This window comes from Loxodonta africana, chromosome 10 (genome assembly GCF_030014295.1).
Source record: "Loxodonta africana isolate mLoxAfr1 chromosome 10, mLoxAfr1.hap2, whole genome shotgun sequence".
Lineage (NCBI taxonomy): Eukaryota > Metazoa > Chordata > Mammalia > Proboscidea > Elephantidae > Loxodonta > Loxodonta africana.
In genome coordinates, this window is record NC_087351.1 from 112,995,497 (window position 1) to 113,011,541 (window position 16,045).

General features: G+C 44.5%; 1 protein-coding gene across 3 annotated transcripts in view; it reads right to left on the minus strand.

Annotated features, from left to right (window-relative positions):
* EML1 (EMAP like 1) overlaps positions 1 to 16,045 on the minus strand; it is a 155,265-nt gene that overhangs the window by 23,842 nt on the left and 115,378 nt on the right. For all 3 annotated transcript variants that reach the window (XM_064292985.1, XM_064292984.1, XM_064292986.1), the window contains 7 exons: positions 13,829 to 13,958; positions 11,091 to 11,240; positions 9,954 to 10,023; positions 7,618 to 7,728; positions 6,631 to 6,726; positions 1,703 to 1,837; positions 836 to 935 (listed from right to left, as the gene is read on the minus strand). In XM_064292985.1, coding sequence (XP_064149055.1) covers positions 836 to 935; positions 1,703 to 1,837; positions 6,631 to 6,726; positions 7,618 to 7,728; positions 9,954 to 10,023; positions 11,091 to 11,240; positions 13,829 to 13,958 — 792 coding nt within the window. The remainder of the gene's footprint in view (positions 1 to 835; positions 936 to 1,702; positions 1,838 to 6,630; positions 6,727 to 7,617; positions 7,729 to 9,953; positions 10,024 to 11,090; positions 11,241 to 13,828; positions 13,959 to 16,045) is intronic.

The following is a 16,045-nucleotide window of genomic DNA, read 5'->3' on the forward strand; positions in this document are numbered from 1 at the left end:
TCTACATCTCAGTCTCCACCTTTGTGGAGTAGGGTTACTGCTTACCTCACGGGGTTGTCCAGGGATTAAACACAACGATGTACAAAACACCTAGCCCCAAGAGCGGCAGGGATGCTACAAAAGTTACACTTCCTTTCCTCCCTGCCTTCTTACTAGCTATGACATACTCTGCAAATTATTTAAACTGTCCGAGATTCAGTTTAAAACAAGTGTGATGGTATCTAATCTGCTTACTCCACAGAGGCTATTATTAGGATCAAATAAGATTATTAGGTGAGAAAATGCTTCAAAAACTGTTACAGATTTAAAGAAGCATTATCTGTATTGTGTAATAAATTTATTACATATTACAATTTATGATATATAAACGGTAATTGTATATAATTAGAACATAAACATATCAGCAATCTCTTTAAAAATGGCAAAACCACTGCTGTGCACATATAATTACCACTTAATAAATGTCTGCCCAATGCTGTGAATCAGAAAAATTATTCTAATATTTTATAGCTGTACAGTTATGGATAATTTCATCATTATAATTTTTAAAAGATCTCCTGATAAAGTTATTAATCCATCACAATATCTTGGGTTTAAGAGGCTTTTAAAATGATGTAAGGTCAGTAACTCTTGCTGTTCTTGTTTCTTCATGCTCTACTTTTATGATTTCAAATCCCACGCGTGCAAACACACACTTGTACGCACGAACCCACCTAACTTGGAATTTAATAGTAATCCTGTAAATTTTATCAATGGGCAGTTATTAGAGACATTATATCTGACCTCCTAGTGATAACACCATCAAACGTTTGCTCTGGGAACGGTCGCTTGTTACCTTTTCCCCAGACTAAGATGTTGCCACTCGAATCTCCAGTAATGGTGTCACCATTTTCAGAGAAAGTCACGCAGAGGACAAACTTTGGCTTTTCTTGTTTCTGCAGAACGTTATAAACATATACATTTAACCAAGGCATCCTTTCATTTGTAGTGAGCGTATCTAGAACTACAGGTTGCATGGTGTCGGCTTCTGTAACCACACTGTGTGCCTTTCATTTCATTTACCATCACAAAATTTATGCCATGAGATTACTTGCTCTAAAATAAAGACATTTCTGGCAACTACAAGTGGCTCGGTGGTTATGCACCTGCAGATAGTTGAAGCCAAGGAGGGTGCTGAAGGTCATTAAGGCTGTGTCACCACAGCTACCACCTGAAGAACACAGCCCTAGCACCACAATGGAGTCACCCTCTAAATTAGCCTCTGGGTGGTGGTGGCAAATGGCCCAGTGGGCAGGAAGAAGTGCTGTCCCCTGGTGTCCCCCTCTCATAAGGCCCCCAAACAGCCAGACAAAAGGCACACAGATGTCTGTCACCCTTTGCGATGCCCGTCTTCGTGAGTGCCCTGGTTTGCATGCTCTGCGTGACCAGCCGCACCACGGTGGAGACGCTGCCTGTCTCCTCTCTTGGCTCTTCTCCCCCGGCTGGGCCACCCTCTTCCTCAGCATCACCAGTGTTACCCACAGGACACAGGGGCTCCCCAACCATGTCAGGGTCCAAGGAACAGTTTTCATCACCACACCCCCCAGATATACCCTAGATTTATCAATTAAAACAATTTTTAAGACTGGGAGGCCTCAAGCTCCCTTAAAACCTAGCTGGTTCCATGTACCACCCATAAAGTTAAAACGTAATGTAACTTTACCTCGAATAATCCTTGCTTCTTAATAAGAGAGCTTCCTTCTAGTGTCCAAAAGTAGAGATGTGATTTTCCACAGGTAACTATTATGTTGGTGTCCGTGGGGTGGAAATCCACGGCAAACACGGCTTCGTTAGAACACTGTAAGAGAAACAAGAGAACCAAATGCCTCAAGCCACTTCAGAGAGTTAAGAAAATAAGCAAAATCTAAGTCTGAGCCACACAGAGATAACTTATCCGAGTCCAGCGGTATGTCTTTTGATTCTCCCCACATTGAATTCATCCTGCCATAAATGTTATTCGTACGTTTACTTTGTGCCCACTGGTAGCAGGGACCACGCCAGGCATTCTTACAGACGTGAGTAACGTGCTGTGTGACGTATACGGTAAAAGTACTAATTCTTAGTAGAAAGGAAACCAAAATGGAACCATGTGAAATATTTTCAAGGCAAAGACATAGATCATTACTAGTGAAAATGATGAAGAAAATAATATATATCATTGAAGGTATTTTTAGGGTCATTGTAGATGAAACTGAAGTGTGAAACCATTCTCAAATACAACTCACTGTAAATAACAAGTTTATCTAGGGCACAGCTGAAGGACCCAGAGCCGTTTTTTTCCCCCCAGTGGTAGGCATTTCTAAAATAGGACTCTTTATTTGTTTTTAAAATAGAAAGCAAGCATTTATGTCAATTACTGAGATAGTTTAAGCATTTTAATTGGTTTTTCTCTTTACCTATTTATCAGTAATGATCAAAAAACACCGGTGGCGGAGAGGAGGGTGGCTGCCTGGTAAAGGATTTTCATGGTGTTTAGATATTTGTGCAAACCAGTACATGTTTAAAAAATTTTTTTTAATTTTATGTCTTACTGAAAATGTTTATACTTCTCTATTATAGTGATTGCAATACAGCAATTTTACATTTACTTAAAAACACACAGAGCAGTGTTTTTCTAAGCTGGAAAAAAAAAATCTAAGAATTACCTATAACTAATTTAAAAATCCGAAAATTTCTAGTAAAAATGTCAACATTTTTCTTCTACTGCCCCTTAGAAGTGATAAATTACCAAATGACCCAAACCAGCAGTAGTCAGGAAGATAAAAATCGTGCTAGTTTATTCAGAAACTGGGTCAGGCCAACAAAGGCAACAAGCCCAGTGTTTCCTGATGTCCAGCCCACTGGTAGAGCCCAAGGGACCAGGCGGTTGGGTTCCTGCCCTGGGAAGCATGGAGACAGAAAGAGACACAGAGTCAAGTGGTATTTACAGAAAGACTCAGCAAGTACTCTGCTAAGCCACCACTAATGGGTGGCCCTATGAAGGCCACTTGAGCTCAGGTGCATGGCTCTGCTGGGGCCAGCCGTCTGGTCCCACCTCCTCCCAGACTCCAGGCTCCTTTCCTCGCTGGGATTGGCACTGCTCCTCCCTGACTGCTGTTCCCTCTCAGCCCTTACACGCGTTTAAGCCTTTCTTGTTACAGAAAGACCCCATCTTTACCACGAATTCACTGCTATCTGGTGTCTGTTCCAGCACACCACGGAAAACACTCTGCCCATGGTCACTAAAATCGCAGCGCTGAGTGGTCAAATGCAACCCTGCTTTCCAGGCCCTATCTCACGGAACCACTGTGAAACACTTTCTCCCCTTGCTGCGAAGCTGCCCACCTCTTTTGGGTTTCCTTTCAGCATTCTTTCTCCTTGTCCTCATGGCCTCTCTGGATGGGCCTGCCTTTGGCTCACCATCCTGCCTCTATGGGCTTTCCTTGATGATCTAAGCCCTGTGGGTCCCATCACCCCAGCTGCAAATGCCGTCAACTCCATCTCCTTCTCCCAGCACACACATCCCATTAAACACCAGGTTCACAAAGCCACTGCCTACGAGGTATTTCTACTTACAGGTCCCCTGGGTGCCTTAAACAAGTACAGAGCTAGCCTCTCTTCCGGGTGTTCCTCTTCCCATCTCCTCTCCACTGCTGACCTCCTCCCGTGCTAGAAGCCAGCCAGCCACCTTTGATCCCTCTTCTCTCTCTGCAGGGAGCCCTGGTGGCACAACCAGTTAAGCGCTTGACTATTAGCAGAAAGGCTGGTGGTTCAAATCCACTAGAGACACCTTGAAGACAGGCCTGATGATCTGCTTCCGAAAGGTCACAGTCTTGAAAACCCCGTGGAGCAGTTCTACTCTGCACACATGGGGTCGCCATGAGCCGGATTCAACTCAACAACAACTAACAACAATCTCTCTGCACTCACAGTCAAGTATGCACGAAGTCCTGTCAATCTCACCTCTTCAGTATCTCTCAACTCACGTTTCACCGCTTGCCCACGGACGACTACAGCAATCTCTTAACGAGACTCACTTCTTCCACTCTTCTCTCTCTAGTACATTTTCCACATGGAACCCAGAGAGATTTGCCCAAATGAAGCCCTAACCACACACTTCCATGGTTTACGTCCCTGGTGGCTCTGCATTGCGTTCCGGATAAAATCGAAGTACCACCCAGTAGTGAGGTACGTATACCTCCCAGGACCCTGCCCGCTCTTCGGCCTCCTTACACTCCAGCCCCACGGAGCTGCTTCTCAGCTACACACACGCTGGCTGCCCCAGCCTCCATGCCTCTGTCATGTGGCCTGTCCTCCTCGGCCCCTTTCCAGGCTGGCTCATTCTTTCAGGCTTGGTTCCACCATCTCATCCCCCAGGACACCCTCCTAACCCTTCCAGACTCATAGCACCAGGTGCATCCTAACACTGCCCGAGCTGACTTGTGGCTGCACGGGACGTGCTGTCTCCCCCTTGACGCCAGGTGCCACATCTGAGCCATCTCTGTGTCTCTGGAGTCTACTGTAGCCCCTGGCCCTGAGACTTTCTCAACAGTCTGTGGACCAAGGAGTGAGCTTATTTATCTGCAGCCAGAAGCGGGAGTGGATGGAGTGGAGGATGACAACACGGCAGTCCGGGAGGGACAGAGCCAAGCTGAGTGTCTGCACCAGGTTGCAGAGCTGGGCAGGTCACGGTTAACCTGCGAGTCAGCATCAGGTGGAGGTGAGGACGTGCCCCATGTCACCCTGCAAGCCTGTGTACATGTGGGTATTCCACTCAGCAGGGGCCCTGCCCTCCCATCTGACTGCACCTGTATGAATGCTCCCTGAGTTACCTGGGGGAAGCCCTCAGGGCCTCCCTGGTCCCACCCATTTTGTGCAAAGGAAGCGGACGGTCTCCTCTGGCTCCTTGCATCGGACCACCGTACGCAGCAGCAGTGCTGCACAGGTACACGGGGCTGTGCCCTGAGGACAGGCCATGCCCTGGTCCTCTCTGTGCCAGGGCTGAGCACAGGAGCTGGCTAAGCGCAGCCAGCAGAATGCTTTCTCGGAAGGAGCAAACTCAGGGCAGCTAAGAGTTTAAGAGCCTGCAGGCAGGGCTGCCCAACCCTGGCAGGACCAGAGAATCGCCAGATGTGAGTTAAAATGCAGACCTCTAGGCCTCATCTCTCATCTGGTGGATTGAAATCTCCAGGGAAGGACCCAGGAGCCTGGATTTTATACAGTCCCTCTCTTCCTGCTGACTTTGGCTGTGCCATTTCCCTGGGAGGCCCTCCTGGCTCTGACCCCTGGGCTCTGCCCATGGTTTGGTGGCCATGCCTGGGTCCAGTGTTATGGCTCCGACTCTTGGTCCCACCTCACCACTACCCCAGTCTTGATTTCCAGGACTTGCCCCCTGGTTTGATAAAGGTGACCCTGATTGTTCCTTCTGCTTGGTCATTCAACTACACATTCTTGAAACTCAGTAATAACTAGCCTCTGATTAATTCCATGCTACCCAGCAAGGTAGCAAGAAGAATTTAGCTACCTGACCAGAATGTAAAAAGCCAGGGCTATAGCATGAAAAGGAGCCCTCGTGGTGCAGTGGTTAAGCGCTCAGCTGCCAACCGAAGGTCAGTGGTTTGAACCTACCAGCAACTCCACGGGAGAAAAGACCTGGTGATTTGGTCCCATTAAGATTACAGCCTAGGAAGCCCTATGGGGCAGTTCTACTCTGTCACATGGGGTCACTATGAGTCTGAATCGACGCCATGGCAACAGGTCTGGTTTGGGGTTTTACAGCATGAAAACAGGTGTAGGAAAATTGCCTGAGGAGAACACTAGGTCTGCATCTAAGAGATGACAGAGAAAGTCAGAGAAGGAAGGATTTCTAACGTAATTCTAATGTTAGATAAGTGGCTTCTCGAAGGCTAATGGTTGCCAGGATGGGAAATCTGATGAGAATTCTATAATAATAGGATCCAATGATGGACTTAATAGGCAGGAAACAGAAAAGTGTTGAAGGAACGCTAACTTGATGTATTGTGGCCAAGCGGACTAGGGCTGGCCCAGAGAAGTCCAAAGGGGGCTGCCGCAGGACAAGTCCCTGTGGGGTACTTGAGACAGACCAGTGCACTTGCTGGTCTTTTCTGAGTCCACTCAGCTTTGGACACCCCCTCGCTGGCTGCACCGATCTTTACCTCAGCCTCAGGCTGGCGGCACCCGCTCCTGTACGTGTCCCCTCCCCAGTTGGACAGCCTCAGGGGCAGCGAGCACACCTCGCCTGTCATGACGCCCAGCGCCAACCTGCACAGTCCCAGTGCGCAGGGGACACCCGAATTTGTGGAATGAATGAGTGAAGGAATAAATGAACACATGCAGGAATTAAAAAGGTGGCGGCTGCAAAGTGAGGAAGGAAAAAGCTTCCAGACATTGTGAGAAAACTTGACAAGACTTGGGAATGGACGCCCATGAGGGGAGAGGAGCGGGGGTCACACCTGAGGGCTGTGGATAGGGGTAGGCAGCCCATTAAGAGAAACAGGCAAGAGGGCTAGGGCCAGCCGGAAGGGGAAGGGGAGCCAGATGGGCTCCACACAGGAGCAGGTAATGTCGCCCAACAGAAGATGTGGGTGAGACCTTCACTTCGGCCAGCCTTTCCTCCTTCTGCCAGTCCCACACAGACAGCACGTGGTCGTTGGAGTCGTCCACGGCACACAGGTTGCTTCCTCCGTTCTGGAAGAGAAAGGTATTCACAGGGAAACTACCTTTGAGAATAAAATGGGTTGAACATGACTAAAAACGAACATTAATTTTACTTTTAAAAAGGAGCCTCTACATTTTGGTTAAAGAATACTTACCCACTCCCTTTGAAACCTTACTTGTCCAGATGTGAGAGCAGGTGAACAGGGTGGGAGGGGGCGGTGAAGGGATAGGAGCAGGGGACAGAGGTGTCAGAGGGTTGCTCCTCCCCACCAGGTTCCCTTAAACTGGCCTCAAAGCGAGCTGCAAGCCCCTCCCCAGGAGACAGTGGCCCACAGCATGCATGGTACAGGGTCTGTCACCCTGTGACTAGGCAAACCTTCAGATGGCAGAAGGCACAAACGCGCTGGAGCACAGACGCTTGTGTGTGAACACGCACACATGTGCGCGAACGGAAGATTCAGAATGGCCCAAGAAGCACAAGGGCGGATCTGTGGGGCCACCAATGCCCTTTGTGAGCGTGGAAGAGCCCGAGGCCCTGTGCCGTCCCTGCTGCAGCTGGCAATGAGCCAGCCGGGCTGGGGACACAGAGACCCTTGGGGGCCGCTGATGAAGGGAGCAGGTGAAAGTCAAGGCCGGAGCCAGCAAAACTGCCTCAGGACCAGAACGGTAATGTCCCGGTAGGATCTGTTTCCATCACCGAGCCCCACGCTGGCAGTGGCTGGTAACACTGATTCGGAGTGTGTAACCCCAAGGGAACGCATGGCCTCTCAACGGGGGCCTGGGGAGCAGAACCTCCCAGGATTCCAATCTGCACGCACACCTGGGTGGCTACTGAGCGGGTCGGCTCTCTCCCTCCCCACCCTGACTGGAGTCTCTTTCCCTACAGACAGAGACTGCGTTACTCACAGGGCTCGTACTTACAGATTTTGAGAATGCAATACAGGTGACAGCTCGGTCAAAAAACCCGATTCCGATGACATGCAGCGTATTCAGCGTCACGGAATCCCAGATGCGTACGTGGGGTGGTAGTTGCTTTTTTTAAAAAAAACAAAAAACAAAAAAACACAGTCATCAGTTGTGACAGTTATACCAATTTATCTTTACCTTGAAGCTAAAAAGATTACCTGGGCAGTAATTACAATTTTGCCAAAACAAAACTCTCTTTCTACATTTGAGGAGTCTGCCCGTTGATGTAAATAAAATGTTCCTAACGGCTTCACGAGGTCATGGCCACATGCGGCCAATTTAACATTAGTAGCGTTCTACCCATTTTACATTTAGAATCTCCAATTCTTGATAACTGTATTGATACTGTAATTTGTACATCCAGATACGTCCAAACGAAAATTGACAAGAAAAATGGAATCTCGTATATGGGTCATTCTCTTAAAGTTTATACTGCTGCTAAGTGTGAGCCTACAGCAAGGACATGGAGACAGTCACCACCAAACTTACTAAGAGCTTAACATTCTTGGGCCTCATAAAAGCAAACGAGACAATCAAATACGTACAAATAAAATTTAGAATTGTTACGGTTAATTCAAAACCCTCTCAACTGTGGTCCTAGGTTATTTATATTAACTTTTCTATGTTACACTAATTTTTAATATTAACTATCCAATCCCTGATAGAAGAAACCACCGTAAAGCAATCAGATTTGTTGACAGATTCTACAGCAATGTTGTACTTTGTGGGCAGACTAGGTCAGGTGAGCGGGGCCCTAGTGTGGACTAGTTGCTAAGTAGCTGGGCGTCTGTAGCAGGCACTTGGCCTCTCTGGACCACGATTTTCTTATAAGTAAAGTGAAAGATTGGGTCTGAGAGCTTAACACTTCCATGTGCTACAGCTTCTGATTTTCCAAGGCAGAACGTGAAATTCACCTCTTAGCCACTAGAGGGAGAACAAATGATTCACTCACATCTCAAAGATTTTTCTTTTTTTTTAAATTGTAGGAAATACATACATACATGTAACTCAAAGAACTTGCTAAGGGCCACCTGACATTAAAAAAAAAGGTAAAGATTCCATTCCATTTATGTGTATTTACTTAATAGTCTGATTTTCTTTGTTCCTGTTACCTCTCTTCAAGAGTAGAATTTTAATGAAAAATAGCATAAAATTAATATTTAAAATCTAATGTCCTTAAAATATTTTCTGAAACATGGTAGCCTCCATGCTTTCTTAAAAGAAAATATTAGGTTGATACAAAATGTAATATATTGTTGAATAATAAGGCATGCAAAAGTGGTTATCAAAAAAGCCACACAGAATTTTGGATAAGACAAGATGATTGTAACAGAGGTGGGAAGTAAGTAGGAGCCTGGTGGCACAGTAGTTAAGTGCTCAGCTGCTAACCAAAAGGTCAGTGGGTTGAACTCTCCCAGACACTCTGCGGGAGAAAAGACCCAGCAATCTGCCATTAAGATTAAACCCTGTGCCGTCCAGTCGATTCCGACTCATAGCGACCCTATGGGACAGAGTAGAACTGCGCCATAGAGTTTCCAAGGAGCGCCTGGTGGATTTGAACTGCCGACCCTTTGATTAGCAGCCGTAGCACTTAACCACTGTGCCACCAGGTTTTCCCCCATTAAGATTATAGCCTAGGAAACCCTATGGGGCAGTTCTACTCTGTCCCGTAAGGTCGCTATGAGTCAGAATCGACTCAATGGCAGTGGGTTTACTTTGGTTTGGTTTGGTGGGAAATTAGTAATGGGAAACCAGTTTTTAATTGTTTTCGGATTAATTAATTTGTTAATGTCCACTAGTTCCCTATCTGATTCCTTAAGGTATAAATAAGTCCTGTGAAGTGCTTACAGAACTGGTGCTGGGACCCTCCCAGCAGCTTTGGGAATGGCTGCAGACACAAACTCCACGGCCCCAGTCGGGTGACTGGGCATTCGTGCAGAGTGTTTGACATCCATTGAAGAGGTACAATGTCTCGTATTTAGGTATTTGTTAAACGTGGACCTTGATATTTCAAAGTTTACTATTTATGTAAGTACGTATTTTAAGAATTAGTGAACCCTTAGTCAAGAACAATGCTGTGTAATATTTTGTTGAAATTAATGTGAACTCAAGTGATTTCAAAGATCATTGCAAGGTTTTTAGTTTTCCATAAAAAAACCTAATGAGGGATTAAGCAGGATTCAGATACTGTACATGTTAGCAGGCTTATTAATCAGCAAAAATAATGTTTTCAGAAAGTTACTTTGTGCTACCAGCTCATAACAAAAACATGAAAAAATAATAGTACTCACTTTTCCATCCTTAGATGTACCTGCAACTTGTCCTGTTGCTATGGTGATCCTATCAGGATGAACTGCTAGGCTAAAAAAAAAAGGATATTTACAAAAACAAAACAAAAAACTCAACTTTAAAGGTAAGCTTTCCTTTCCCCTTGATCAGATATAATCTAGACACACATTCAAACATATAACTCCTTACAGATTCAGAATAAAGTCTCTCAGCTCCCCAGTGACTTTAGACAACTGGGGGATCTTTCATTTAATCTTACTTTATTCCTTCTCAAGAATTTTGAAACTCCGGGAAAAAGCATCCATTGCTGAGAAAATAACATTTCAATCTCAGAACCACTTAATTAGCCTACAACCTTTAATAACAAGTCATTTTGTGTACCTCAGATAGCAAAGATGTACTAATCTTTTGCCAACAGGTTTTTTTGTAATTGACCAAGGATCTAGGACAATACAAATACATAAACCCATCTATTCAGCTACCCATCCTTCCAAGATACATTCAATCCCTACGAAAAGCTGTAAATGAATTACGGGTACAGCAGACCAGCCATAAATACAAGGCAAAACATTTGTATTTAAAAAATAAAGACTCAAATTAGAAGCCTTTAACATGTGATATGTCATTACAGAGGCCTCCAAACAGAAGTCTACTGGAGCTATTTGTTTAGGTGATACGATTGATTAAGATCACGTGTTGTGAGCATAGAAAAACAAAAATAAAAGTTGTCTTAGCCAACTTTTTTGTTGTCTAGTAGCCTCGTGTTGTCTAGTAGCCTCGTGTTGTCTAGCAGCCTCATGTTGTCTAGTAGCTAGGAGTCCCTTGGTGGTACAAACGGTTAAATGCTGGAAGATTGGCGGTTCAAATCCACTCGGAGTCATCTTGGAAGAAAGGTGATCTGGTTCCAAAGGTCACAGCCATGAAAACCCTACCAAGCAGTTCTACTCTGACACACATGGGGTTGCCACGAGTTGGGATGGACTCGAAAGCAACTAATTTTTGTTGTTGTTTTTTAGGAAACAAAGAAGGTTTCCCCACAGATCCTGTTTCCTCAGACCTCTTTTCTTCTCTTTCATAATATCCCAATACTGAGCTCTTTCTGAGCATACTATCTCCGCCGGTGAATATGGAGGACTTACCACTTGACGTCATCGTTGTGGCCAGCATAATGCCTCTGAAGCTGCTCGTCCACGTTGTACAAGACCACCACCGAGGCGATAAAATACACGGTCTCGCCCGTCGGAAGCAGGTAGAGGTTGTTGCGACAGTCTCGACCCCTGTACCCGTAGCTTTGTGTGTGTGGGTCAAGACAAAATCTCTTCTTTAAGAGCTGAGGAGATATCAGCTTTATTCAACAGGCACGGCAATAAAATTCTATACAACTATTGCCATCAATTTCACTAATTTAAGGGATACCAAACTACGAATAGCGCCAAATACATCAGACCCCTAACAGGCATGCAATAACATTGGGGAACAGTCATGGATGTAATGTGAATGCATATTTTTAACAATCCCAAGATGTGGTTTCATTTTTAGAAAGTATATATTGTTTTTTGAAAGATGAATTTTTCAGCTTGATTGAAAATGATTATTTTATTTACTAAAGGTAACTTCACATTTGTGAAGCTCCTGGAAGGTGAATACTTTTCAATTTAGCCGATCAATCACAGATCTGGGAAGCAACAGCTAGGGGCCAAAGTTTTTCGTTGAGTTGTTAGGATTTTACATGGGTACTTGTCTTCGTCACACCTAGTCTGCCATTAAAATTGTCCCTAGCTGGTCTTTGGAAAGGCTAACCGCTATGACAACACTGTGCTAAACAGTACCATCCTGACCCTAGAATTAAAATCATCAGATGTTATAGTTTAAACTTATTTCACGAGAATGCTGCAATATTCTGCTAATTTTTTTTCCTTCTTTCCTTTCTGCTATTTCTTTTTTTTGTCACAGTTCTATCTAGTTATCATACTGCTTGTTAGATCTGCTTAACTATCACAACCCCACATTTATTCTCCCTCTTGAATCTCTGATCTTAAAAGAGAGGTAAGGGCTTGGCTCTGAACTAGAATTAAAAGGCGCAGCAGGGCTAAGCCTGTCATCTTTCAGCTCTCCACACTACCCTCCCATTGATACACCGTCTGCATCCTGGGAACTGTAACTAGCATGACTCTCTGGTTTAATGGGAGTGATTGAGCCTAGTTCTAGAATCGAGATTGGGAAATTGATTGAATCTTTATTATAGTCTGTGGCTTTTGTAGCTTGTTTGGGAAAACATAATATATATTGATTATATTGTTTCAATTATTGGAGCCCTGATGGCGTGGTAGGTAAGAGCTCGGCTGCTAACCAAAAGGTTGGCTGTTCAAATCCACCAGCTGCTCCTTGGAAACCCTCTGGGGCAGTCTACCCTGTCCTATAGGGTCGCTATGAGTCGGGATATATTGTTTCGAACATTAAGCAGTATTAAAATTATAAATCCTATTCCAAGAAAAAACTCTGAGCTTTGACATTCTTTATATTTAAAATACATTTTAAGATACTGGTAATTGACTTTTGTATGCCTTAGTTACTGAGTCAATCACTAGTTAATTTTTTTATTGTAATTTAAGAGTTAAATCTTTCATTAAAAAAAAATTTTTTTTTTTTAACATTACAGAAGTCTTTATAAACAACACACACATATATAAAAGGTAAAAAGGGAAGGAGGCTTCCCTTCCCCAAGCCATTCCCAGGCTCCTTGATTATTCTTGTTAAGACTCTGGCAGGGATGCTTCCAAACCCTGAAAACTATTTTGAGAGGAAAACATCACTCGTACTTGGATGCAAAAAGTAGTATATATCTGGAGCAAATTCCACTGTTTTATATCTTCCAAAATATGAATAGGAAGTAGGCTGAATAAATGTGTTTGGAATGTTTTCCAGGTTTGATTTAACCAATTTAAATCATTTTTTACCTAACCTAGTCACTTCAATTGCATGTGCCAAAACAGATTCCAAAACAGGTGCGTGGTTAAATGTTTGTGACATTTGAATCTGAAGGAAAAATGTCGGGGGAGAGATTTAGGTACAAGTGACAATTTTTGATAAATTCCAAAGAATATGATTCCATAATTGCTAAGAGTAATTCTTCTAATTGAAATCACAATGGCTCCAATTTAAACCAACTTATACTTTGCGTTTAGGGCTAGGCATCAGGCATGTACTCAGTAAATATTTGTTTGAGGGTGAAGACAGGATTTTTATCACGGAGTTGCTGGGTGGGTTCAAACTGCCAACCTTTCAGCTGGCAGCAAAGTGCTTAACCTTTGTGTCACCAGGGCTCCTACACACCCACTAAACCAAAAAACCCAAACCTGTTGCCGTCGAGTCAATTCTGACTCATAGCGACCCTACAGGACAGAGTAGAACTGCCCACAGAGTTTCCAAGGAGTGCCCGGTGGATTCATACTGCTGATCATTTGGTTAGCAGCCATGGCTCTTAACCACTACGCCACCAGGGTTTCCACACACGCACTAGAATGGCTACAATTAGAAAGACTGATCACAGCAAGTGTTGATGAGGATGTGGAGGACCTGGAACTCTCGTACACTGCTGAGGGAGTGTAAAATAGTACAATCACCTTAGGAACAGTTTGGCTGATTCTTAAACAACCCAACAAGCAGTAGCTCTTACGGGCTCCTCATTTGCTAAACCACTGTGCTGTGTTCTAACATATGGCCAATTTCATTTTTTTTTCCAAAGTGAGAGTAGGAGATTTTGTTTTTTTAAAACTTAAGAGGACTTAAGTTTTCTGAATTTCTATAGTTAAACTAAGCTAAAAACATGGCTCATCTGCTAGCTTGGTGTGAGACCGAATCAGAGGATAAAGGATACACCCATTCCAGTCTCAGTCTCTTGGTTGGTAGCTCGACTTTCGTTTCCAAATTATAAGAATCCACTTGATCTTTGGGCATGTACATGGTAACAGGGCGTCCACGGAGAAACATTTTTACATATCCTTCTTCTACGGAAAGAACAAAGACGTCAGTGAGACGGCTCCGTGCCCGTCCCAGTGTACCTGGAAACAAATGCATCTTTTCTAGCCTTTCAAGACGAAAGTGAAAACTTGAGCCTTTAATTAATGCCCTCAGGGGAAAAAAAAAAGTTGAACACAGTTTGAAATAAAAGTTTGTGTCTTGTTTTCTTTCCATATTTTGCTTACTTAAGTACATAAAATACATAAGAAACTGTAAAAGGCAGGAAAGAACTAGACCCCAACTATTCCTCCCATGAGAAATTTTGGTGCTTAAATTTGCTTATTATCCAAACCAAAATGAAACCCACTGCCCTCGAGTCAATTTCGACTCATAAAAACCCTATAGGACAGAGCAGAACTGCCCCATGGGATTTTCCAAGGCTATAAATCTTTACGGAAGCAGATTGCCACATCTTTCTCCCATGGAGCAGGCTGGTAGGTTCGAACCACCGACTTTTTGGTTAGTAGTCCTGTGCTTAACCACTGCGCCACCAGGGCTCCTTCTGTTTATCATCAGGAGGGGAAAAAATGCCACCCCAAAAAATTACAACACAAGAAATCCACTTAAATTTTTTATTGAGTTCAATGTATACATAATGTCAATATCAAAGTTCATAAAATCTTTCAATATTTAGCCTGGTTTGTCATACGGCAATGTAAAGACATGTATCTTTATCTTTTACATCGGACCGTTCTTTCAAGTGGAAAGGACGCAGTCAGCAGTACATGCCAGGACCCATGCAAAAGAGAAAAGGCCCAAGAAAAGCTCAACATGGAAACCAGGAACAAAAGACTCTTTAGAGAGAGAAAGACAGGAAGTAACACTTTCTAGAACAAACATTTCCATAACAAAACATCTGTTGATGCTTTAATAAGTAAATCATAGGGAGGAAAGTAAAAACCAATAATAAAACTGATATGGGGAAATCCTGGAACTTTAAAAAAAAAAAAGAAATCCAAAAACTTGAGGTTTTCTGACTAGAGTTTTCAGGGTATACTAAGACCAAACAAAATGCCTTGTGAGCTTCTGAAGAATTCTGTCCAGACTCAGAACTTGATGAATTCTGACACGTCACTGCCTCTCAGAGGAGCCGGCCTTAATGGCATTTAACTTGGGCAGTCGGGAACAGGGTTACCCGTACATAACTCAACAGAAAACTCATGTGCACAGAGGCAGGTGGTGAGGAAAAGTCACGCAATAATTACAGAGCCGTGAGTACAACATTTACAAATTAGTTTTGTAAGTCTTATTCCTAAGGATTTCTGAGCAAGGCCACATGCATTACTGCTTCAACTGTCAGAGGCTGTCCCGGGTGTGCGTCACCGTGAGCATGCACTCGGGTCTCCAACACATGCACGTGAGACCCCCTTTACTCTGCGGGCTAAGTCTGACTTCTCAGGAAAACCACTGCACGTTCTGCCCATCACTACCTCCTCAGGAGCCTCCTGGTAGGATGTTTCACAGCTGCTTCCTCCTCGCCAGTCCCCCTGTGATTAGCCCACCTGAGCTCCCATTCCCGCAGGCTCTCTTATCCCTTCCCCAGGCCGTCTTAGGTGCACTGCCAGGCCCACCAGGGCCCCAGGTGGATTTCCCCATGTCCTTCCCACTCAAAATCCTCGGACCGCTTTCTGCCCTGCCAGGCTCTCAGCTTCCACGCCCTGTTTGCCACAGCCACCCGGCCTGGATGCTCCTTCCTCCATCACCTGTGCCTGCGGTTCTCCTCGCCCCAAAGGTCTCCCCTTCCTCAACTCCTCACCCGCATCTCAGCAAACTAGGCAGTCACTACGATGGAGGAATCTAAAGGCGCCCGCTGACTGTCAGAGGTGAACAAGGGGCAGGTGTTGGTGAGTTCAAGGTTAAGTGAAGGGTGACTTCGTGGATTCTTTGTAAGAAATGAATCCATCCTGTCAGGAAGCTCACAGAGAGCAGCGGAGAGAACAGGCCGTTTCCACAACACGAAAAGGTCCACCCTGGGTGTACACCACCATCAGCGTATACGGAATACTGACACACGCTGGATTGTACTCATGCGCTGGTTAAGAAGTCCTTACACCGGAGGCTGCAGAATTCTAAA